Source organism: Propithecus coquereli, unplaced genomic scaffold, assembly GCF_000956105.1.
Source record: "Propithecus coquereli isolate 6110/MARCELLA unplaced genomic scaffold, Pcoq_1.0 Scaffold5, whole genome shotgun sequence".
In the NCBI taxonomy this organism is placed as follows: Eukaryota; Metazoa; Chordata; class Mammalia; order Primates; family Indriidae; genus Propithecus; species Propithecus coquereli.
In genome coordinates this window covers 2,121,582-2,147,749 of record NW_012150840.1, presented here as the reverse complement: position 1 = coordinate 2,147,749, position 26,168 = coordinate 2,121,582, and the positions used below count along the sequence as shown (strand labels likewise).

General features: G+C 35.0%; 1 protein-coding gene across 2 annotated transcripts in view; it reads right to left on the bottom strand.

Moving 5' to 3' along the window:
• Positions 1-7,424: 7,424 nt before the first annotated feature.
• MNAT1 (MNAT CDK-activating kinase assembly factor 1) overlaps positions 7,425-26,168 on the bottom strand; it is a 208,133-nt gene continuing 189,389 nt past the window's right edge. For both annotated transcript variants that reach the window (XM_012656279.1, XM_012656280.1), the window contains one exon: positions 7,425-7,884. In XM_012656279.1, coding sequence (XP_012511733.1) covers positions 7,764-7,884 — 121 coding nt within the window. In that variant the 3' untranslated portion in view covers positions 7,425-7,763. The remainder of the gene's footprint in view (positions 7,885-26,168) is intronic.

Sequence of the window (26,168 nt, the reverse complement as noted above, 5' to 3'; positions counted from 1 at the left end):
CATTAAAAATATATATATGTATATTTATTTCAGAATATTACAGGGGTACGAATGTGTTTCAGTCACATGGATTGCTTTTGTACTGCCTGAGTCACCCAGACAGTGTACATTGTACCCAATAGGTATGATTTCACCCATTTCCTCCTCTGCACTCTCACCTGCATGATTTCCATTGAGTTTTACTTACATCTGTGCACATGGGTGCTGATTGGTTAGTTCCAGTTTAATAGTGAATACACGTGGTGTTTGTTTTTCCATTCTTGCCATACTTCACTTAGGAGGATGGTCTCCAGTTCCAACCAGATTGTTGCAAAAGTATTAATTCATTTTTTTATGGCTGAGTAGTACTCCATGGTATACATATGCCACATTCGATTAATCCACTCGTGAATTGATGGGCACTTGAGTTGACTCTACATCTTTGTGATTGTGAACTGTGCTGCAATAAACATTCTAGTGCCAGTGTCTTTTGATAAAATGACTTTTTTTCCTTTGGGTAAATACCCAGTAGTGGGATTGCTGGATCAAATGGTAGGTCTACTTTTAGTTCTTTCAGGAATCTCCATACTATTTTCCATAGAAGTTGAACTGTTTGTATACCAGCAGTGTATAAGTGCTCCTTTCTCTTTGCATTAATCTCATCATCTATTGTTTTGGGACTTTTTGATAAAAGCCATTCTCCCTGGGGTTAGGTGATACCTCATTGTGGTTTTGATTTGCATTTCTCTATTAGTGAGGTTGAGCATTTTTTCATATGTTTATTGGCCATTAGTCTACCTTCTTTTGAAAGCTTCTGTTCATGTCCTTTGCCCACTTTTTAATGGGGTGGTTTGATTTTTTTTCTTGCTGATTTGAGTTCCTTGTAGATTCTGGTTATTAGTCCTTTATCAGATGTATAGCATGCGAATATTTTCTCCCATTCTGTATGGTGTCTGTTTGCCTGTTGGTTGATTCCTTGGCTGTGCAGAAGCTTTTTAATCTAGTCCCATTTATTTATTTTTGTTGTTGCTGTGATTGCCCTTGGTGTCTTTTTCATAAATTCTTTGCCTAGGCTGATATCCAGAAGAGTTTTTCCAACATTTTCTTCTAGAATTCTTATGGTTTCATGACTTAAATTTAAATGTTATCCATCTTGAATTAATTTTTATAAGTGGAGAGAGATATGGATCCTGTTTCAATTTTCTACATGTAGTTATCCAATTTTTCCAGCACCATTTATTGAATAGGGATTCTTTTCTCCAGTGTATATTGCTGTCTACTTTGTCAAAGATCCGATGGCAATATGTGGATGATTTTATATGTGAGTTCTCTGTTCTGTTCCATTGGTCTATGTCTCTATTTTTATGTCAGTACCATGCTGTTTTGGTTACTATAGCCTTGTAGTATAGCTTAAAATCTGGTAAAGTGATGCCTCTAGATTTGTTCCTTTTGCTTAAGATTGCTTTGGCTATTCAGGCTCTTTTCTGGTTCCAAACAAAGTATAGAATTATTTTTTCCAGATCTGCTAAAAATGACTTTGGTATTTTAATGGGGATTGCATTGAATCTGTAAATCACTTTGGGTAGTATGGACATTTTAACAATGTTGATTCTGCTGAACCATGAGCATGGTTATGTTTTTCCATTTGTTTACACCATCTGCAATTTCCTTCCTCAGTGATTTGTAGTTCTCTTTGTAGAGATCTTTCACCTAAATATATTCTGTATTATGTAAGTTATATAAGTATTTTATAATCTAAATTTTATTTAATTTTTATTAAATATGCTTAATTATCTCTCTCTTGGAAAATAGTTTAGGAAAATTGTGTGCTAACTCGAAAGGCACTAATACCACTTTGTAATTATCCTTACTTGAAGAGTGTAGCTAAATTTTACATAACTACTACCAATTAACTACCACTATAAAAGTAATAAAAAATGAGATTATTTAGATCGGGTAGGCAAATACATCCTGCAGACCAAATCTGGCCCATCACCTATTTTTATATGGGGCGTGACCTAAGAATGTTCTTACATTGACAAATGGTTGAAAAAGAATCAAAAGAATAACATTTTTTGATGTGAAAATTATATGACATCTATTATATATCAATAAAAATATAAAAAAGAAAACTATGAAATTTGAGTTTCAGGGTACATAAATAAAGTTTTATTGAGCATACCATGCTCATTTGTTTACATATTGTGTATGGCTGCTTTCTTGATACAACAGCAGAGTTGAGTGGTTGCAATACAGACTGGATGTGACTCATCACTTCACACTGCTTCTTGGCACACTACAAATCACAGTGACATGGTTGTAACTCAGTAGCATTTTGAGTGCCATGTGTATCACCAACCCACAACATTTGATTTTATTATTTTTATTACCAGTGTGTATCCATCATGTCAAAACAAGAAAAGTGGACTTTGCTGTGCTTTCAAGGCACAGTGTGGTATGAATTATTTTGAACTTAATTAGGTAACAGAGCACCTATAGCTTAGCTAGAAGAATAAAATAGACATTGACATTACCCAACAAATCACTCTTCACAGTAAAACTCATAGGCAGGCAACTGTCAGAAAAATTAGAAAATTAAGATGGAAATACCTCATCAAAGCAAAATTTCTTCACAAAATGAAAATGAGGCTGCAACCAAACTAAGTCTCCAAGTGACTGATTTGTTAGCCAAGTAAGGAAAGCCATATACTGATGGTGAGTTAATTGTGTTTGAGTGCAGCAGCTAAAGAAATGTGTCCAGAGAAAATAAACTTGTTTAAGACTCTTGGCCTTTTGGCAAGAACAGTTAAAGAGTTAAGGACATTGGGAACAACATCAATAGTCAATTAAAAAGGTAAATGATTCTGAGTGGTTCTTTGACTCTTAATGAATTGACTGATGTTAATTATTATTTATTTGAGGCATTAATGCCAAGTTTGAAGTGACTGAAAGTTTAGCCTCTGAATACTCCATGGAACAACTATGGGTGAATATTTTCAAAGAAGTTGAGAAAAACTAATTCTGTACAACCTAAAGTGGAATCTGCTAAAATGTGTTATCACTGATAATGGTAATGAATGTGTGCAGCAAATAAAGGGCTTAGTTTGACAAATTTACAAGGCTCAAAAAAATGTAAGGAGTTTAAGCCTATGTTTATTCACTATATTATTCATCAGCAAGTACCCTGCAGAAATATTTGAATCTACCATGTGTTACTGATCCAGTACTGTTAGTGGTAAACTTTTCTTTCTTGACTTTAACCATCCTCAATTCTTTGAATTTTGTCGGAAATTGAAGCTGATTATCCTGACTTAAGTTTGATTTGCTTAGCAATTATAAAATTTGATTGTAATTTTTTTGAGCTGGGGGCCAAGACTGAAATTTTTCTTAACAGAGAACTACCCTTAAACACCTTTTTGGAACACTGAGTGGCTTTGGAAATTAGCTTTTGCTGAAGACTTGATAATATTTCTTAAAGAATTCAACCTAAGATTATAAAGCAAAAAAACTTTAACATGAAAGATACTGTGGTAACATATGATTCAATAACATTTGAATCATAATATCTTACTTTATACATTTTTCCTACTATCAAAAATTAAAACAAGAAACAAGATTTCTATTCTCACAAATTAGCAGTGGATGTATTTTCTGAGTTTAGCATTTTTGGGGACCTTGTTGCAAGTGAAAAGGAAATTTCCCTATTTCAAAATCTGTTTAACTGTAGCTGAGGAGATTCCACCTAATCTTCAGTTGGAAGTGATTAATGTGCTATGTAATGACATGCTAAAAGGCAAATATCAAAGGGAGAATCTAATAGAATTTTACAAATGCTTTCCAAGTGATGAATGTGCTCAGTTAATAGTATATACTCTTAATTGATACTAGTACCTGTGTGAAAAGACATTTTTAAATATGAAATGTATAAAATCTCATTACCATTAATGTTAATGGTTACTGATAGTTAATGATAACCATTAACAGGTGACCATTTACAATTGATCATTTACACTTACTTAGATCCCCAATTAAAGGCAATGTTATTCCCCCAAAAAAAGGCATTACAAAAATTATATTTTGAATTTTGTCAATAAAAACAAATTGTGGCAACTGGTTTTAGCTCATTATGTAAGTACCTTTATAACTACATAATGTCCTCTATTTCTCCTGTTAGCCCACAAAGCCTAAAATATTTACTATCTGGCCCTACAGAAAAGGTTTGAGGACCCCTAATCTAGGCCATTAATTATAAATTCAATGCCTTCAGAAGGCCAGGCATGGTGGCTCACGCCTGTAATCCTAGCACTCTGGGAGGCCAAGACAGGAGGATTGCTTGAGCTCAGCAGTTCGAGACAAGCCTGAGCAAGAGCCTGTCTCTACTAAAAATAGAAAAATTAGCTGGGCATCTTGGTAATGTAAATAAATGAAGGCAATAAATGGTAAGAAGTATGAGTGAATTCAGTTAATGGTTGTCATTAGGTTATTTTTCACCATTCTGTTTGAATTGGTGCCCTCATTCCTTATTTAAAGGCATTTAAACTCAAATTGTTTTGAAACTCAGCCCAACTGCTGGGTTGAGTACATTGATGTGCTAGGTTATGAAGTATATGTACAAATGATGTTCTTATTCATACATGTAAAGTGGTAAGACTTGCTTACATTTAATCACCCCTTAGACAAAATATGCAATATATAATTGTAAAGAAAACAGAATCCCTAAATGTTTCTATTAACATTTTAACACCTCCCTTCTTTTCCCTCAGACTGAATAAGTGAACATGTGATTATATAATTATTTAAATCTAGACCCACTCTAAACTTTTAGATGTGATACCTAATAAATGAATTCTTTTTTTTTTTTTTTTTTTGAGACAGAGTCTCACTGTCCTGCCTGGGGCGAGTGCCGTGGCCTCATCCTAGCTCACAGCAACCTCAAACTCCTGGGCTCAAGCAATCCTACTGTCTCAGCCTCCCGAGTAGCTGGGACCACAGGTACGTGCCACCATGCCCGGCTAATTTTTTCTACATATATTTTTAGCTGTCCAATTAATTTCTTTCCATTTTTGAGTAGAGATGGGGTCTCGCTCTTGCTCAGGCTGGTCTCGAACTCCTGAGCTCAGAATGATCCGCCCACCTCGGCCTCCCAGAGTGCTAGGATTACAGGCATGAGCCACCGCGCCCGGCCCTAATAAATGAATTCTTGATAAATCTACTAGAAAATGACAGCTGGAAAGTTCATTAGATATAATTTTTAATTTTATTAACTTTTTGACAAAAAAGATGCCACCTTAAAATGATTATCTGAGCATCTGTTGACCACCTAAAGATAGCTTTGAAGGGAAGTTTAGATAAAATATTTATTGAATCAAAGTAAAGAATACTAAGTAATAATGCCTCCTAATTAGGATGTGAATGCATTCTGTACCATTAATATCTGTTAAAAGGGAGTGTAGTTATTAGTAAAATCATCTTCTACATAATGAATTTCTCAGAACTTCTCTCCAGATATCAACAAGATCATTTAGTTGACGTCATTTATATCATAAAAGATCTAGATACTTGATCTGTAAAACCTCCTGGAAGTCTTATTAAGTTTGACTACCCAGACCTACTTTTAACACAGCTGTTGTTTGACAGTCATCTCAAGAGCATGGACTCTGGAGTCTGACTGCTTGAGTTCAAATCCCAGCTCTGCTATTTTTAAGTTGTAGGACTCTTGGCAAGTTACTTAACCTCTATGCCTCAGCTCCCCCATATGTTAAAATGGTGGAAATAATAGTAGCACTATTGTGAGGATTAGGTAATACACAAAGAAAGCACGAGGCATAGTGCCTGGCACATAGGTAATACAGTAGTTGTAAACTATTATTAATATTTCTGTACTAGTGTTGTGAATTGTTAAAAGGCTTAATTCATGTAGATGAAAGACTTGTATAGCCTTTGTCTCTGAGAGGAAATCATTCAGAGGATAGCAGATAAGCACATCAATTTAGAACATTTCTGTTGTTTGGTGAATTCAGTGAATTACTGTCATTGGATTATTTTTTGCCATTCTGTTTGATCTAATAAGTCAGTTAACAACTTCTAAATTTGGCCTATTGAACATAGTACAGCAATAGCAAGTATAAAATATTTATAAATGTATAAAGGTTTTAGAACTTATTTGCCAAACCAGATATGTGCAATTTCCACAACAAGGTAGGCTCAAAACAAGTCTTGAAAGCCTTTGAAATGTTTTATTAATTAGTTCATTCTCTTTTAAATATATTATACAAGATACTAAGAATAAGTAATAGTGTTTGTTTTTAAAAGAGTGGATACCTTATTTTTGCAATTGGATGCCACAAAGCCTTAACTGTAAATTCAATGTTCTCACTATTTGAACAGATTTCTAGATTGTATTTAAGAAATACTAATCCTCAATTGGGAAATGTCTAATGGATATATGGAATAGAATATGCAGCCTGGTAGAGTATAGATAGAACTGGACTTCAATTTAAAAAACAAAAACAAAAAAGAACCTGTGTTCTAATTCTGGCTTTTTACTAACTTGGGTATATGATCTCTGCCTATTCAATTACTCAATGCTTTGGTTTTCTTACTTATCAAAGACAGAAGTATTGTAAAGATGAAGATGTATTCCTGAAATTAATACCTGTTTATTAGTAAAATAAGATGGGTTGTTACATATGGATATTCCACCTTAATGTAGCCACAAGTCTTATTTCACATAACTTTGTATCCATAAAACTAACATCTGTTGTAATGGAGATTTGATAGGAAATCCTTTAATTTCCTTGAGAAACTATGTCCCATATCCAATGGTCTATATGTGACAGACTCGTATAAGATTGAGATGGTACAAATATCATCCTATCCACATTCAAACTCTTTAAGCAAAACACTGGGTACAATAAAAGCCTTTGAAGTTTAAACAGAAAACTACATCAGAGTCTACAATTTACACATAGGGAAATATCACTTAAAATGTACCTTTTTCAGTCTCCAAGTTTTCATCATAAAATGAGCTCACATTGGAGGTGAAAGGTGTCATTTAAGTATTAAATTTTATTAACTTACTTCTTTGAATTTATCATTAAAGCAGGTTAATGCTGTGCTCTGTTTTATCCTGAGTATGGCTCACAGCTGGGAAATATAACACCTTGATCAAGGTTTGCCTCACTTTCCACTGCTCAAAACAGTCATTGAGTCCTTAATGTTGAGGGAATGACATTATCACAGGTCAGGTTTTACTTGCCACAACCTGCTGGTTGAAGGAAATATATTCACTTGTCTGGGCTAGTATTAAGAAGACATTAGGAAAAAAAGAGATCATTTTATGAGAAGAAATAATAGATTTGGATATTAACACTAAATGTTGTAATCAAAATGGCATTTTAAATGTGTTCAAGTAAAACATTGTAATAAGAGAAGAACCACAAAACTTAATATAAAGTCTAGCTTTATTTTTAAAAAGATTTTACAAGTCTGTCAACCTTAAACATATATAGGTGAATTATTTACTCCTCTCTTCCATCAGATGAAGCTTACTGCATCAATCTTTCTCAGAAAAATATAAGTAAAAAATATTTTTTACAAACATGTATCCCCCATATTACTCAGTTTAGTTCTGAAATTTTCTCTTTATAAATACTTTAACACAGCTACTATTGGTAGTACTGTTCTGTGCAGCTGCATATGGCTATAATTTTACAAGTCTGCTTTACTTTTGCTGGCTCCCTGGTTCAGCTCCAAGGACCAAATCTTATAAACAGAAGTAAACGTTAACTGGGCTGCCAGAAAAGCCCACTGAATGCATCCTGTAGTGCTCTGTGACAAGCAAGAGAAGAAGTATAGCCTCCAGCAAGGTCCTGGGGAGAGGCAGCTCTGACATGGTTTAAATACCTAAAACAAAACAAAACAAAAAAAGTATAGCATTGATATAGAAAGCACATACAAATTCGTAACATTTTAAAAAGCAATAGTAAAAGTGACTCAAACTTTAAAGAGAGATTCTGAGATTAAAATGTTCTGACTTTTATAAATGGATTATTATCATTCAAAAGGAAACATGCCAACTGTACATACAGTGTCTAAACTAGTACTAAATTACAAAGCAAATTAGAGTAAGGTCTAAAAACAGTTCTGAAAGAGGTTTCAAAAATAATACTTGCTACTAAAATTTTCATTGTTTCACAATTTTCAGGGCTGATTTGTTTTACTGGCTGTTGCTTGAGCACCTAACTAATGTTCTCCTTCCTGGCGTACACTTAATAAATATACAATATCATAATAATATTGTATTACTAATATTTTTACATAAATATGTTTTAAAGCAAACACCTAAATACCTAAACAAATGGGGAGGGGAGAAAACATACTAGTTTCTTCAAAATTACTTGAATATTGCAAAAATATATTGTCTCCTTTCTTGCAGAAAAAGAAATCTTAGAAATTACATGCCCAAGAAATCTGAGACTGAGCCTGAATTCAAGATAATGTATGAAATAGTAAATACAGAAAAGTCTTTTGATCTCAAAAGACAGTGTAACAGACACAGTTTTTCCTCAATCACACATAGTCTTTTTAGCATTTAAAACTCTCTACCTTAACAAAAATAGACAAAACAAAGGACAATCCTAGCCAAAGGGGGGAATTTGTTAGCATGACTACCAACACCACTGGAAACAAATACTCCCAACTTTGCTTTAATGCCTAGTTTAAGAAACTACATTGTTTCTGTAAGTCTCAGGAAGTAAAGGAGCTTCACCCACCTTAGAATTATGGGTATGGCAAATGAATAAATCAGGTACCAGAACATTTTAATAACTTGGAACCTTTCCCACTCATTCATTCAAACTTCCTGTGTGTCAAGATCTTAATGCATGAGCAACTTATTACTTCTAACATAATAATAAGTCTGTTTTTCATTTGTATCCATGTTTAATAAACCTGTGTAATTAACACATATATGGCAACATAAGAATCTAAATAGAAAAATTGGTCAAAGTAAGAGGCAGGCTAAGATCCTGGAATTGGCTATAATTTATTCACACTGCCACAAATCAAGGTGCTAACTCAGTTCTTTGCTTCTCTGCCAAGGAGGAAAGGCGAAAAGGGAAGGAGAAAGGGAATTAATATTTATTGAGCAACAACCTAAAAATTTTTTGACAGTGCATTTATAGCAGTAAGACATATTTGAGCACACATCTCTGAAACTTGTATACTTATTAATTATATACATAGAATACTCATATATTTTATCATATATAATATATAATTATATACATACAATACTAATATAGGAAATATAAAACAAAATATAAAGGATAAAATAAAAATATTTAAATAAAAGTTCTAATATTTTCTCCCTATAACCCATCTTACATACATGCATCCCACTTTGGAGACTACTGATATTAGTCATTGTCAAACTCTTGATAGAACCTTAGGTCCCGCAAGATTTAAATAGGGATTCACCTTATCTACCACATGGCGATAAAGTTATTTGCTTATTACCTCCTAGGACACAATAAAATGTCAACTGTTAAGATTCTGATGCATAAGAAATAAGGTAAGTGTTAAGTCACCTCAGAAAGTCTGAAAATTAACCTGGCCTCACTAAGAATTCAATAACTATCATACAAATAATAAGTGAGTAATAATTTTACAGGTAATTTGAAAATGAAATGTTTCATTTCTGATATAAGTTTTCAGCTAATTTTTATCCATACACCAGATGATGTTGTATCACCCTTTCCTTTCTTCAGATGCTAAAAAGGAAAGCATAGTCTTAGCTTCAATGGATGTCCACTCACAGCAAAATTCAAGCACCACAGTAGAATGTTTGTCAACCTTAAGAAGCCAACTATCGTAAATGAGAATGGATTTTCATAGCTGTAAAACAAACCACTGTGCAACTAACTGTTTTGATTCATCACATTTTGGTACAGCTTGCTTCTGGGAAAGTTGAGTCATACCATTTCTGGCTTGGCAATTCGAGCATAAACTTGTAGTGTGCATACAGCTTTTTATATGTTATCCTGAGAAACCTGAAACAGCTGCACTGCTGGCAGGAAAACACAGGACCACCAGTAAAATATCCAAAACAGTTGCATCTTTTAATTTATGACTGTGGACTGTTTCCATAAAGAGTATATAAAGCAGTTCAGTTTTTATAGGTAAAATGTAATAAACAGTCATACTCACTGATGCCATGAATGTGTAAAAAGAGTTTATCTAAAATGATTAATTAGTGTTTGAAAATAGTATTTCTTGAACATAGTCATAATCCAGAGCAATGAGCAAATATTTTTAAATTTGAGTTATTAATGCTAAGTTGTACAATTCTCACTGCCAAAATCAAGTCAATTAAAATTTCTTTGCATAGCATTGAAGAAAATGCACTTCCCTTCTAGCAATCATTTACATTAAACATGTCTGTGAGTATAAGTCTTTAAGAGTCCTGCTTATTTACATTGCTGTTTTTGATCTCTAGGGCTGCACAAAACCATTACTGTTAAGTATTTCAAAATATTTTCACCATAGTAACCTACATTAATTCTAATTAAAAAAAATAAAACAAAGTTCATTCCTATTATTCAATTGTGGGCTTTTATTTTCTAGATATCTTAACTCAATGTTCTTAAACCCTTTAATTATTGTGGTGTGCCAAAGTATTTTAAAGGATCTGCCACATTGAAACCACACAATGAGAATTTAGTGTTTTGCCTACTTTTTCACATTAATCCACATCTGTGTTGTTTTAATTCTTTCATGACCATTACAAGTACATCACTGAATAGGATTCCTGGGGTTTCTGGCAGAGGTCAGTATCATTTCATGTATACCTTTATACAACAGAATGAGGAAGAAGTCTTAGCCAAATTTATTTCCAAAAGTCAAGCTCAGTTGGGTTTTGGAGTCTGGAGGTAATTGCTCTATTTATCCAATCCTAGGACACTATTTCTGCTTTTCATGGGTTTATTTTAAATATGTGTAAATCTTATAAGCAGAAACCAGGAAAGTAAAAAAGAGGTTTGCTTATTTTGGTATCTATACCTTATTTTACCAAAAGCAGAAGAACTCAAAGATTTAAAAAATCATACCTTTGATTATTTTCTTAATAAAGCTTAAAAATATGTTTTCAAAAGCACGTCTAAGATAATTCTTATAACAAAGGGCATCTTATGCCCTAATTTATGCTCTGTTTAAAATTACCTTCCTTTTCTATCAAAATCTCTTTCGAACAGACCTTGGAGAAGTGGGAGGGAAAAGGAGCAGTGGATCCTTACAGGGGAGTAAGACAGGATTAAGCATTAGAAAACCACTCCTGAAGGTTTGTTCCTGAACGTTGATTTCCTACACTGTCATTTTCTTCTGTTACATTTAGCAGCTTTTACTCCCAAAGAAGGTGGTATAATTTACACTTAGCTTCAGAAAGACTTCATTTTCTCAGTTCTTTAACATGAGAGTGCCTCTGAGATTACTTTTTTACTATTTCCCTTCCTTTAAAAGCCCTATATTGACCATCTGGCTGAAGTCTTGGACTCAGCTCATTTTAGTGCTATTCAACAACGCTTTGGGTTCTCTCTCAGCTAGGGGCAGAGGGCAGGGGCTGTCACTCAAGACCAAGAGGCAGCAGCACTCTTTCCCTCCAGTCATAACCCGTTCGTGATAACCTTTGAGACACACTGGCTCCACAGAATCAAGAAATCTCAGAATTTAAACTGAAATGAAAATGTGAAGTTCATATTAGTTTCCTTCTCCCCAAATTACCAGGCCCTATGGAGAGTTAAAAACTTGGACTGGTTCAAACTAAGAAAGGTAGTGAACTCTAGAGACTAAGACTTTCTTTTTACAAGGTGGCCCATTTGTAGTCTGCATTTAACGCCACCATGCATTAACCAGACAAGTCCCAAACAGATCTGTGTCCAGCCCACAAAATTTAAATCTGTCATTAAGAGAGATCAGCCAGCTGATCTCAGCTGTCATGACCAAGAGCTCTTGCAGGAAGTTCACCCAAAGCTACAAAGGATTTACATTAACAATCTGAAGTCTATCTCAATGAGATTTAAAAACAACCAGAGCAATAGTGTGCTCTGACAACTACCACTAAAAAGCAAAAACATTCTGAAAACTGAGGCTTGTGCTTAGATGTCTTAACCTAATCAGAATGATAGACAAACTGTTTACAGAGAGGATGGATAATCATATATTCTAAGGTAAAAGGAAAAGGCACTACAAGTCAGAAATACTGTCCATAATTCTGAGGGCGTTTTGATTATAAAAACACATGGCTTCATGAACTACAACCAAAAATGTAACAAACATCACAAGCAGTCATGATATTACTTTTCACCTTATCATCCAGCCAGCAAGTGAGAATACAACTTGAACAAATGAATAAATAAAGCTGATTGCAGATTTATACCAACACACTTAGGAAGAGAGTGAACAATTATGTCAGACATTTAGACCATCCAAACAGCAAAGCTCATATATATAAATTAAAAGCCATGTAATATCCAGGTATACAACATGACTTATAATTATTTATGTTCAATAACTGAATATAGATTGCTCAGAGAGGGCTTTGTGATGTACAACTGAAGTTAACTGTGCAATTTATTGCTATCAAAGAGCACACTAAGTATTTCAGGATAGAGAAGCTATTACTGAAAGTGTAATTACATAATGAAAGGAATACTTCCTTGATTTAACTGTGAACTGTAGAACACACAGAAGATACAGTTACTTGAATATAACCCTATTTTATGAGTGTTGTTGGTAGTGCTGGATATCTCAACTGATTGACTTCTGTCTATATTAAACATACAACACAGGACTATCTCAGGAACAGGTGCTATGAGACAAACTTGACTACGGCCATGAAAACAGATAATAAAAAGTAGCCAATAGACCACATGATTTTTAATACATTTTAAATATGCTTCTCAAAATCAGATGTTTATCTCGGCAATAGATTATTATTATGCTTGGCTAATTTTGGTACTATTCTTATATGATTAGATGAGATTGCACAAAAAAGGTATAAATAATGTTTTTACTTATTGATCCTTAAAACATTATGAGACTGGCCAGGCGCGGTGGCTCACACCTATAATCCTACACTCTGGGAGGCCGAGGCGGGAGGATCGTTTGAGCTCAGGAGTTCGAGACCAGCCTGAGCAAGAGTGAGACCCTGTCTCTACTAAAAAAATAGAAAAAAATTAGCTGGACAACTAAAAATATATAGAAAAAAATTAGCCAGGCATGGTGGTGCATGCCTGTAGTCCCAGCTACTTGGGAGGCTGAGGCAGAAGGATCGCTTGAGCCCAAGAGTTTGAGGTTGCTGTGAGCTAGGCTGATGCCATGGCACTCTAGCCCGGGCAACAGAGTGAGACCCTGTCTTGGAAAAAAAATAAATAAATAAAACATTATGATACTCATTCCTATGAATTTATTCAAGAAATAACTGGGGGGAAAAGGGGAGACAAAGTTTCATAAAAAATCTAAAAATAGTAAATAATGTAAGAGCCTAGATTTTGTGTATCTCAATGAGGAACAAGTGCCACTTCTGTGGAAATACAGTAGATATTATAAAAATAAATTTCCTCATTTCTGAATTTCTTTCGTAACATTCCTAAAAAATCTGGTGCCTAATTCTGGTTTGTCTACTGTAATCTTTTACTACTACGAATTTCATGTTACTAACAGATGTGTGCCAGAATTTTCATTTCTTTATAAAGGCAGGCTGAGTATATTTATCCCTAAGAGTGATGCAGACAAAATGCAGAAGTTCAGATAAATGCAGTTCATTCATTCTTTAAAAAAAAAAATTACTGAGTCCCTACTACGAGCCAGGTATTGAAGCAACATTGCTAATAAAACAGAGAGCAACGGCTCCATGTTTTCATGGACCTTATAATGCAGCAGAAAAGAAAGATATTAAATAATGAATATTATGAATGAGGAAGTCAGGGCTTGATGAGTGTGGATATAAAGGGAAGCCGACATGAATAAGATCAGAAAAGGTCTCCCCCTAGGGAAATGACAGTTAAGCTTAGAGACAATGGATAAGGAAGAATTAGCTAGGAAGGAAAGGGAGCATAGCAGTGATCCCGCCACAAAGAAGAATACATATGAAGTTGTAAGGAGACACAATATGTATTGAAACTGTAAGGGAAAGGTGGTTCCAGCTCAGGATGAGGGCTAGAGATGTAGGCAGAAGGTATACAAAAGGTCTTATAGGAAATGTTAAGAACTGTGAATTTTATTCAAAGGGCAAGGGGAAGCCACTGAAAAGTTATTATTAAGAAACTGGTAATTTAAATAGGCCACTTTGGCTGCACAATGGATTAGAAAAAAGCGGGAGTTGTCAAAGAGAGATTCCTTAGAAGAATATTTATCTAGTCCAGGCTTAAGACACTGGTGCCTTGGATTAGGGTAGTGGCAGTGAAAACAAAGAAAAGTGCTGATTCAGGGATATTTAAGGGTCAATTGACTGTGGATATAGGGTGGGGGAGGAAGCAATGTCAAGGTCAATTTCCAGGAATCTAGTCACGTGGAATAGGAAAGATACGCTCACAGAGAGAATGGAAAACTGGAGAAGCAAATAGGAAAGGTAGAGGAAAGAAGGGAAAGATTACGAGTTTAACTTTGGATTTGAGTCTGAAGTGATTATAGTAGAGACACATGAATAGAGATGCAGCGTGGCAGCTGGATATGTGGGCCAAGTGACAAGAAAAGAATTATGAAATGAAGATGTCAATTTGTTATCAGTACTTAGATAGTATTTCAAACCATAAGCATAGATGTTAATATTTAGGAAGAAGGAATAGAATGAGAAAAGAGGAGGGGCTAAGGCAGAGGCCTTGAGAACTACAACATATAATGGTGTGACAAAAGAAGCAAAGATATTTTGAAGTGAAGGGTATATTCATTCAAGTGTGGCAAATGCTGCCATCCCCTGACAATACCTCATAAACTCTCGGCCCCTCTCTTCAGGACTTACAAAAAAGGTAGAAGCAAGGGAAGTATAAGCCACATGGAAAGTAGGAAGATGATAGTAACAGAGACAGGGACACCTAAGGACTCCAAAGGGCATATTCATAGTATTTACAGCAGTAGTGCTTTTCATAGCAAAAGGACAACAACCCAAATGTCCATTGACAAGAGAATGGATAAATAAATCTATTACTTATATAAAGGAATACTGTCAAAAGTGAAAACAAATGAACTACAGCTGTCTGCATACATCGACATGGTTGAATCTCACAAACAATGCTGAACACAAAACAAAAAAACAAGTTAAAGAATATATAGAGCATGGTTTCATTTATATAAAATTCTGAACATGCAAAATTAAACATGGAATATATAAATACGATAAAACCATTAAAAAAAGCAAGGAATGATATTAGGGAAGTAGAACATAGCTTTCATTCCCCTCACAAAGAACAATAATTGGTCAGCTATGCATGAATGAATAACTCTGGAAGAGCTTGGGAATCCACCTGAGAAGCTATAGCAATACAATGGAAGAAAAAACCCAAGAACAATCACACAAAAAGGGGAGGAAGGACAGTTTCATTTTGTCTGCATCATCCCATCACCAAAGCTAGCACTGCTCAGCACAGAGAGGGAACTCCCTAGCTCGTGAATTCCCCTTGCATAGAAAGGGAGAGCAGGGTGGAAAACCAGCTTCCCCAGCCTTCGGGGCACTGCCTGAACAACCAGCAACCAGCATTAGTTACACCCCACCCAGATTGCTGAAGACTGGCATGACTGAAAACAAGGAAGAAGAATGAGGGTTATCAGTATTAGCCATGCAAGGACATGAGCCACCATGGCCCTTAGTGGTCTACTCTGCACAGGATTCCAGCAGCCTTCTCTGCTAAGGACCTCAATAGCCCTTGCAGCTGCCACAAGAGCTTTCAACACTGAGGATACCAAAGTGTTCACTGAGGTGGATCCCAGCAACTTGCTGCACAGAAGACTCTAGCAAGCTTTTGTTGCTCAGGGAGCCAAAAGTCAGCATAACTGCAACAGATCCCCTTCAGGTTTAGCCATACTGAAGGCCTTGCGGTTTTTTTACCTTCCCAGTCTCCAGATGCCTAAGCCATCAACTCTCTCCCTCCTTCCTCTCCAGAGCCACACCAGCCCAGGAATCAAGTGCAATCACTGTGTACGTGCCTGCAAACAGCCCCAGCACCCACTGCTGTGTGCACACCTGTGGCTGACCCCTGCAGCTAGCCCAGACTCCTGTCACTGACCCCTCCACCATGCTTGTGCCCATGACTGGCCCTTGCAGCTATATGTGTGCATGCTGCCAGCTCAGGCCTATAGCTCTGCAAGTGCACACAGCTACCTGACACCTGTCACCAGTCTCCAACACTGGACACAAGTCCATAGTTAGTCCCTGCAACTGGGCACATGCTTGCCACAAGCCCAAGACATAAAGTTTGCCTGATCCCTGTGGGCTGGACTCTGTAACCATGCACACCACCAACCCTGACTCCTATAGCCATGTACACACAACCAGCCCCCACTGTCACACGTGTGCTTGCAGTTGGTCCCAACCCCTGCTTCTGGCCCTAGCCCATACAACTCTGTGCACGTCCACACCTAGACCCTGCTGTTACACATGTAGATGGAGCCAACCCCCATAGATGAGTGCGTGCACATCATTGGCCCTAGCCCCCAACACTGCCTGCCCCAGTTCCTTGCTGCTAGACCCAGAGGCACTGCTGAAGACTCAAACAGCCCTCACAGCCACTGGAGACATCCTGCAGCTTTTGCCGCCAAGGATCAAACAGAGACCAATGTCACAGGCCACAGTTGCCTGAGCCTACAAGATTCTATAACCCCCAATACTTGGTGCCCCTTGCCACTAGACCCAGTACCACAGCACACTCAAGTACGGAAGCAAAGAGAGTCTGGAGAGGTGAATCCTGCCTCAAATGCACATACACCTATGCAAGGCTACAAGGATCATGAAGAATCAGGGAAACATGATACCACTAAAAGAACAAAATAAATTTCCAGTAACTGACCCCAAAGAACTGAAGATCCACAAACTACCTGACGAAGAATTCAAAATAATTCTTTTCAAACTACAAGAGAACACAGATAAACAAATTATTCAAGTCAGGAAAACAATACAAGAACAAAAGAAGCTTAATAAAGACACACACACACACAAAAGAGCCAAACAGAAATTTTGGAGCTGAAGAATTTAATTACTGAATTAAAAAAAAGGCTGGTCCGAGTGCAGTGGTATTTACAACTAATTGATCACAACCAGTTACAGATTCCTTTGTTCCTTCTCCACTCCTACTGCTTCACTTGACCAGCCTAAAATAAATAAATAAATTAATTAATTAAATTTAAAAAATGCAATAGTTTCAAGAGCAGAAGCAGAGGAAAGAATAAGTGAACTTGAAGACAGATTATTTGAAATAACACAATCAGAGAAGAAAGGAAAAGGAATGAAATAGTATAAAGAAATCCTATGGGATCTATGGGATACCACAAGAGAGCTAAATTTGCATAACAGAGATTACAAAAGGATAATGGTGGGGCAGAAAAGTTATTTTAAAAAATAATGGCTGAACACATTCTAAACCTGGGGAAATATATAAACATGCAGGTAAATGCAGCTCAAAGACCTACAATCAGATTCAACTCAGAGAAGACTTCACTAACACACATCATAATGAAGCTGTCAGAAACCAAAGACAAAGAATGAATTTTGAAAGCAGCAAGGGAGAAGAAGCATATAGGGGAACTTTAATAAGTTTATCAGCTTATTTCTCAGCAGAAACCATGCAGACCAGGAGCAAGTGAGATGATATATTCAAAGTGGAGAAAGAAAAACAATGGCAACCAGAAATACTTTATGCAGCAAAACTATTTTCAGGAATGCGGGACAGGTAAAGACTTTCCCAGACCCCCCAAAAAGTAAGAATTAAAAAAAGGCTGAGGCAATTCATCATCATTAGACCTGCCTTAAAAGAAATGTAAAAGGAAGTTTTCTTCAAGCTTAAACAAAAAGCCACTAATCAGTAACATGAAAATATATGAAAGCATAACACTGACTGGTAAAGGTAAATATATTGTTAAATTCAGAATAGTCTAAAACTATAATGGTGGTATTTATATTACTTATAACTCTAGCATGAAGGTGGAAAGACAAAAGCATTTTCAAAAGAAGAACTATAGCTATGATAACTTGTTAATGAATACACAATGACAAATATATAAACTGTGACATGAAAGACATAAAACATACTGAGGGAATAAAAGTGAAGAGCTTTTGTATGTGATCAAAATTAAGTTGTTATCAGCTTCAAATAGATGGTATAATAATAAGATGTTTCATGCAAGCCTCAAGGTAACAAAAAAAAGCAAAAACTTATGGTAGATACACAAAAGATGAAGAAAAAGTAATGGAACTATGCATACCACTATAGAAAATCATAAAATCACAAATAAAGACTGCAAGAGAAGAGGAAAGAAACAAAGGGTCTACAAAACAACCTAAAACAATTAACAAAATGGCAATAGTAAATTTTTTCCTATCAATAATTACTTCAAATGTAAATAGACTAAATTTGCTAATCAAAAGACACAGTGTTTGAATAGATAAAAAAACAAGACTCACCTATATGCTGCCTAAAAGAGACTCACTTCACATTTAAGGATACACACAGAATGAAAGTGAAGATACTCCATGCAAATGGAATCCAAAAAGAGCAGGGGTAGCTAAACTTATATCAGACAAAACAGATGTTAAGTCAAATTGTCATAAGAAGCAAAGAAGGTCATTATATAATGATAAAAGGATCAATTAATCAAGAGGATATAACAATTGTAAACATATGTACTCAAAATCAGAGAACCTAAATACATGAAGAAAATATTAACAAATCTGAAGGGAGAAATAGATAGTAACACAAGAACATTAGGGGATTTAATATTTCACTTCTAGCTGGATAGATCATCCAGCTAGAATAACAATAAGAGAATACTAGACTTGAACTACACATTAGATCAGAAAATCTAACAGAAATATCGAGACTATTCCATCCAATAGCAGAATACAAGTTCTTCTCAAGTGCACAAAGAACACTCCACAAGATAAATCATGTCAGGCCACAAAGTAAGTCTTAAAAATTTAAGAAGACTGTAACTATATCAAGTATTTTTTATGACTACAATATAAAACTAGAAATCAATAAGAGGAGAAAAACTAAATTCACAAATATGTGGAAATTAAACAACATGCTCCTGAACAATCGATAGTTCAAGAAATCAAAAGGAAAATTGAAAAATATCTTGAGACTAAATGAAAAAGAAAACAGAACATAAAACTTATAGGATGCAGCCAAAGCAGTCCTAAGAGGGAAGTTTATAGCAATAAATGCCAATATTAAAAAAGAAGAAAAATCTCAAATAACCTTATGTTACACCTAGAAGAACTAGAAAAAGAAAAACAAACTGAGCCCAAAGTTAGTATAAGGAAGAATATAACAAATATCAGAGTATAAATAAATAAAATAGAGACTAGAAAAACAATACGAAAAAATCAATGAAACTAAAAGTTGTTCTTGTTGGAAAAACAAAGAAAATTCACAAATCTTTAGCTAGGCCAACTAAGAAAAAAAGAGAGAAGACTCAAATAAATAAAATCAGAAATGAAATAGGAGACATTACAACTGATGCCACAGAAATACAAAAGATCACTATGAACAATTATACACCAACAAATTGGAAAACTAGAAGAAATGGATAAATTCCCAGATACATACAACCTACTAAGATTGAATCATAAAGAAATCATAAGAAAGACAAAAATCATACCATCATCTCAATAAATATAGAAAATGCATCTGACAAAATTCAACATCCTTTCATGATAAAAACTCTTAACAAATTACATATAGAAGAAATGTACTTTAACACAATAAAGGTCATATATGACCAGCCTATAGCTAACATCATACTAAACTGTGAAAAGATAAAAGCTTTTCCTCTAAGACCAGGGTTAGGAGAAGGATGTTCACTTTTGCCATTTCCATTCAACAAGTACTGGAAGTCCTAGCCAGAGCAATTAGGCAAGAGAAAGAAAGAAAAGCCATCTAAAATGAAAAGTTAAATTCTCTCTGTTTGACATGATCTCTCTCTGACATGATCTTATTTACAAAAAACCCTAATGATTCTACCAAAAAACAATTAAAACTAACAAATTCAGTTAAGTTTTAGGATGTAAAATCAACACCAAAAATCAGTAGCATTTCTATACACCAACAAACAACTATCCCCCCAAAAATCAAGAAAACAATCCCGTTTACAATAGATACCAAAAAAAAAAAAAAAAGAAAAAAAAGAAATTTAACAAGAAGGTCAAAGATCTGTACACTGAAAACTATAAATCACTGATGAAAGAAATTGAAGAAGATATAAGTAAATAGAAAAATATTCCTGTTGATGGAATGGAAGAATTAATATTGTTAAAATGTCCATACTACTCAAAGTGATCAACAGATTCAATGTAATCCTTATCAAAATTCTAAAGACATATTTCATAGGAATAGAAAAAATAATACTAAAATTCATATGGAACCACAAAACACCCCAAACTGCCCAGGAAATCTTGAGAAAATGAACAGATGCAGATGAATACTACTTGATCTCAAAATATATTACAAAGCTAAAGTAATCAAAACAGCATGGTACTGGCATAAAAACAGACATACAGACCAATGGAACAGAATAGAGAACCTAGAAATAAACCCAAACATATAAAGGCAATTGATCTTCAACAAAGGTCCCCAGAATACACAATGGGGAAAGAACAGTCTCTTCAATAAATGGTGTGGAGAAAACTGGATATCCACATGCAGAAGAATTAAATTGGATTCCTTTCACGCCATATACAAAAATCAACTCAAAATGAATTAAAGATTTTGTAGGGGAAAAGCTTCTTGCTACTAGTCTGGGCAACTTTTTCAATATGATCCTAAAAGTTTAAGTGACAGAAACAAAAATAGACAAATGGGACAAAAAAGCTTCTGCATAGCAGAGGAAATAACAGAGTGAAGACATAACTACAGAATGGGAGAAGATATTTACAAACCATATATCTGACAAAGGGTTAATATCCAAAATATATTAGGAACACAAGCAACTCAATAGCAAGAAAACAAATAACCTGATTTAAAAAGTAGGCAAAGACCAAAACAGAAAATCCTGAAGACATATAAATGGCCAAAAGGTATCTAAAAAAATCTTAACATCATTAATCATTAGGAAAATGCAAATTAAAATGACAATGAGATATCACCGCATATCTGTTAGGACGGCTACTTTGAAATACACAATAGATAACAGAGGTTGGCAAGGGCGTGGAGAAGAGGGAAAACCAGTACACTGCTAGTGAAAATATATATTATTATGGCCATTACGAAAAGTACAGAGGTTCCTCAAAAAATTAAAACTAAACTATCATATGTTCCAGTAATCCCAGTTCTGGCTCTGTATCCAAAAGAAATGAAATCAATATGTCAAACTCATAAAAGCAGAAAACAGGATGGTGGCTGCCAGAGGCTGCAGGGGATGGAGGGTGGTGGGAGATGTTGGTCAAAGTTTAAGTCAGGATGAATACATTCTAGTAGAGACGGGGTCTTGTTCTTGCTCAGGCTGGTCTTGAACTCCTGAACTCAAGAAATCCTCCCGCCTTGACCTCCCAGAGTGCTAGGATTACAGGCATTAGCCACCGTGGCGGCCAGGATGAATATATTCTAGAGATACGTTGTATAGTATACATGTTATGCATGTATCAAAATATCACAAGTACCCTAGAAATTTGTGCAATCATTATGTATCAATTAAAAAAGAATGTATTGTATACAGGTACTTGAAAATGACAGAGTGTGAGTATGTGTGTGTGTCTATATATATATACATATATACATAAAAATATGAAGTTGTACACCATAGATATATACAATTTTTATTTTTCAATTATACCTTAATAAAGTTGGGGGAATTAAAAAAAGAAAACATATATATAATTTGAAGGTTCCCTCTAAAACTCATCTTGAAACTTAATCCCCAATGTGGCAGTATTGAGAGGTGGGTGCTTTAAGAGATGATTGGCTCATGAGGGCTTGGCCCTAATGGATGGTTATTAATCCATTCATGGATTAATGAGCTAATGGATTAATGGGTTATCACGGGAAGGGAACAGGTGGCTACACAAGAAGAGGAAGAGAGACCTGAGCTAGCACACTAGCACACTCATCCCTTTATCATGTGATATACCCTGTGCTGTCTTGGGACTCCTTAAAGAGTCCCCATCAGCAGGAAGGCTCTCCCCTGCTGCAGGCTCTCAACCTTGGACTTAGCCTCCATAACTGTAAGAAATAAATTTCTTTTCTTTATAAATTACCCAGTTTCAGGTATTCTGTTCTAAGCAACAGCAAATGGACTAAGATATATAAAATATATATTATGCTATACATTTTCTACTTAAAAGTATTTCATTCTAAAAAAAAAAGTAGTACACAGGCATAGTCATAGCTATAAATGCCAACACTCCAGTCAACAATCTGTGTATAGAGTGCAATGCGCACCACCCGAAGGATGGACATATTTGAAACTCGGACTTGGCGGGGGGCAAGGGCAACATAAACATCTGTACCCCCATAATGTGCTGAGATAAAAAAAAAAAAAACCAATCTGTGTATAAACATTGTCTGCAACATTCTTAGTTGGCCTTGGTTTCACCAAATATTACTACAGCTACTATGATTCCATTTGCAAAAATTCATGTTAATTACAATAATTCAACCCAAAGTATGTTTAATGCTAAAATATGTTTTTTACATTTTATTCTTTCTACTGTTTTAGTGGACTACCAGGTTTTCCTGCAAGGTCAATACCTCAATTTAAAGATGGGAAAAGCAGTAGTTAGTAAAATCAGATTTATTTGCAAAGAACCCAGATTATACATCTGAAAAGCAAGTCTATGCACTAATCAGTGATTAAAAAGCTTATTTACCAAAACAACAAAACCAAGTAGCAAATGAAATCAGTTAAGTGGTCAATGAGATCCCAGCCAAATTCTTGAGACTCTGAAAAATTTCCCCACTATAAGGCTGGAAATTTCTTTCTTTACCACAAGGAAACATACTGAGCTCTCCACAGTTAATTTTAAGGTAGCAGCCTGGATGAAGAAACCAACACAATTCCCCTCCCCAGTTAGTTAAGCACCCTTCTAAGTTTACAGGAGGAAAATTCTCCTCATTGATGGTTTTCTGCTGACTACAAACTCCCTAAATTAAATATAAATCTTAGTCTTCTCCCCTGTACCATTTCCCTTTTTTATAATATACCACATAAATACATAAAGACAGCATGGTTTAGTAGAAAGCACAAATGCTTTGGAAACAGACACATTTGGGTTTCGATCCCTCCCTGGGGAGTTGCTAACATTATGATTTTAGAAAGTGCTTTCATTTTTCAAGCCTCAGTTTCCTTAGCTGTAAAAGGAGGACAATAATAACGCCTTATTAGTGGTTTTTAGAAGCTTAAACAAGAAAATGTATGTAAAGCACCTGGCACAGAACATTCAATTGCATGTAGTTTCCCTGTCCGCTGTATCGTCTCTTTGATATTATTAATAACTGGCCTTTCATGGCCCAAATTTCCAAAGTACTTTACCCTCTGTTAATTAGTATGTACCTCTTCTTTCCCAACCCCATGACCTTCCTTGTCTATTCCCACATCCTCTCTCTTTCCCCTTCCACTATAGTCCAATTATCAGCTGGGCTTGGCATATAACCTAGATCTATAAAATGGTGTCTCATCTGTGAAATAACTTCTAGGAAAATTCCGCTCACTAGCCTGGGGGTAGTCACAAGAAAAGTCAAAAGAAAGCTTGAAACCCATCTAGTGGCATGGGTGAAAAATGAATCACATAGAAGAAATGAGAATACCCAAGCCTGCTCCACCCCCAAGAAATTAAGAATAACAATTGGTCCAGATTCAATGAGACCAGTGGGATTTTGGTAGAAGCAAATGTGAATCTCTATATGAGTATGACTCCACAATCCAAGCCCCATCGGGAAAATAGCTCCCACTAAAAAGGAATTCACAGTAAAAAGAAAAAAAATTTTAAATGAGCCTTGCTTATAAAAGAGACAGAAGACACAACCAATGGCAAGACCCAGAACCACAGATAAGAGAATAATTTGAAAGAAACTTTAAAACAAGAATATTTAACGTCAAATGAAATGATGAAAGAAATAGCTGCCACAAGGCAAGAAAAGGACAATATGAGAAGAACAGGTATTTTGTTTTTTAAAGAATCAAACAGGAATCCTGGAATAAAAATATCTCAATGAACAGATTAAGCAGATCATCTACAGAAGGAGGGAAAATTAGTGAATTGAAAGATATATATGAGGAAAATATACAATATATAGCACAGCAAAAAAAAGGGGGAGGGATGTGAAAGGACCACTAGAGGAAGGTATTTCAGCAAGAAGGAAATTAAACCCCAATGAGAAGAGCAGGATGCAAGGAACACAGATGAGCCACAACAACAAAACAAACTGGTAACAAAAACAGCAAGGAAAACAGAAGGGGAAATCTGAGGTTAAGCATTCCAAGATCTTTGTTTCATCCAGAAGGCAGAGTGATGGTAACTTTAGATTGTTCTGATGTTTGAAAATAACATGTTAATTCTGGATGACAGAATTATTATTTTATTATATATCCCCCTGAACTTCTTTATGTTTGAAATATTTAACAACTGTTTTAGATTACACCTCTTCTGGATTGTCCAGATAGAATTACTTCTTTCCTCCTCCAAATTCACAAAGCGCTTAATCTCTACCTTTCTTGTGTATATTATGGCTATTTATAAACGTTATACATTCCCTAGTAGGTAAGTTTCTTGATAGCAAGATAAATATTTACTCACAGAACAGCTATCATTTAAAAATCCTCCTAATTTCTAAACAAAGACTATAGATTTCTAAAAACTAAATCATGGTTCTGGTTAGTTAAGATATAGATCTAAAGTGTGGCCATGATGATAGGTGGCAAATAAAAATAGGATATGAAAACAGTTATCAACACAAATTATAAAGCTTTGGAGAAAGATGGCAGAAGATTGAATGGCGAAGAGGCTGTACATCAGTCACTGAAGAGGACAGAAGGGTTTCCTGGATATTAGAAGATGCCTACAATAACAGAAAAATAGACTATACAGTAGGAAATTGCTTCATTTAAAATATAATATTTTCTCAAACAGGTATATTTAAAAATTTGAGATTTTAATTTATCCTCTGTCTCATAACTGAATTCTCAGTGTGTTAAACAATTTTATACTCAAAGATATATACCACAGAAGAATAAAATGAAGAATGCAAGGAAAAACAAGAAATTCAAACAGGACTAGACACACCCAAAGCTAGATATTTTGTAAGATATTTATTTTTCCATTCAAAGCACCTTCTCCTTAAAAGCTCCATTTTTTATCTTACACTGGAATCTGAATCATGTCAACAACTTAGATAAATCTCTAAAGCAAACAATAACAAGCAAAGACAAAGTCAAGTGGATAAAATAACTGATGTTTTCTCTCAATTATGGAAAAATCTATTTTCCAGCAAGTAAAAACAGGTTCATAAAATGTCTAACTCAAGGGACCAGTGATTGCAGCAGTAAAATCTGAAAAAGCTCCAAGAGTTCTGGTTTAATGCATAACAATTTCAAGTTTTTAAGAAGCATTTTTAATAGTGAAGCTCACAGAAAGAAGGAAAACTTGCACTCTCTTCTTCCAAAAGTAAAACCACATCACTTTTGAAAAAAAAAAAATGATGCCCATTATCAGAAGTAATGTGCTAATGCAATCAATGGTACCAAAAATGAAGCTTTTCTGCAATAAAATGCTTTAATAGACTAGTCAGTTAGTTGGTTAAACATCATTTGGACCAAAAACTTCATATATAAAGAAAATGTTCTCTTCTTATTTAAAAAAAATTACAGCATTATTTTCAGTATTCTGTTTTGCTTCCAGATTAAAATTTTTGGCAATGCTTTGTAACTAGGCACATGCTGGTATAACATTTTAAATAAAAACACATTCTAATATGAGTTACATATGACTTTTT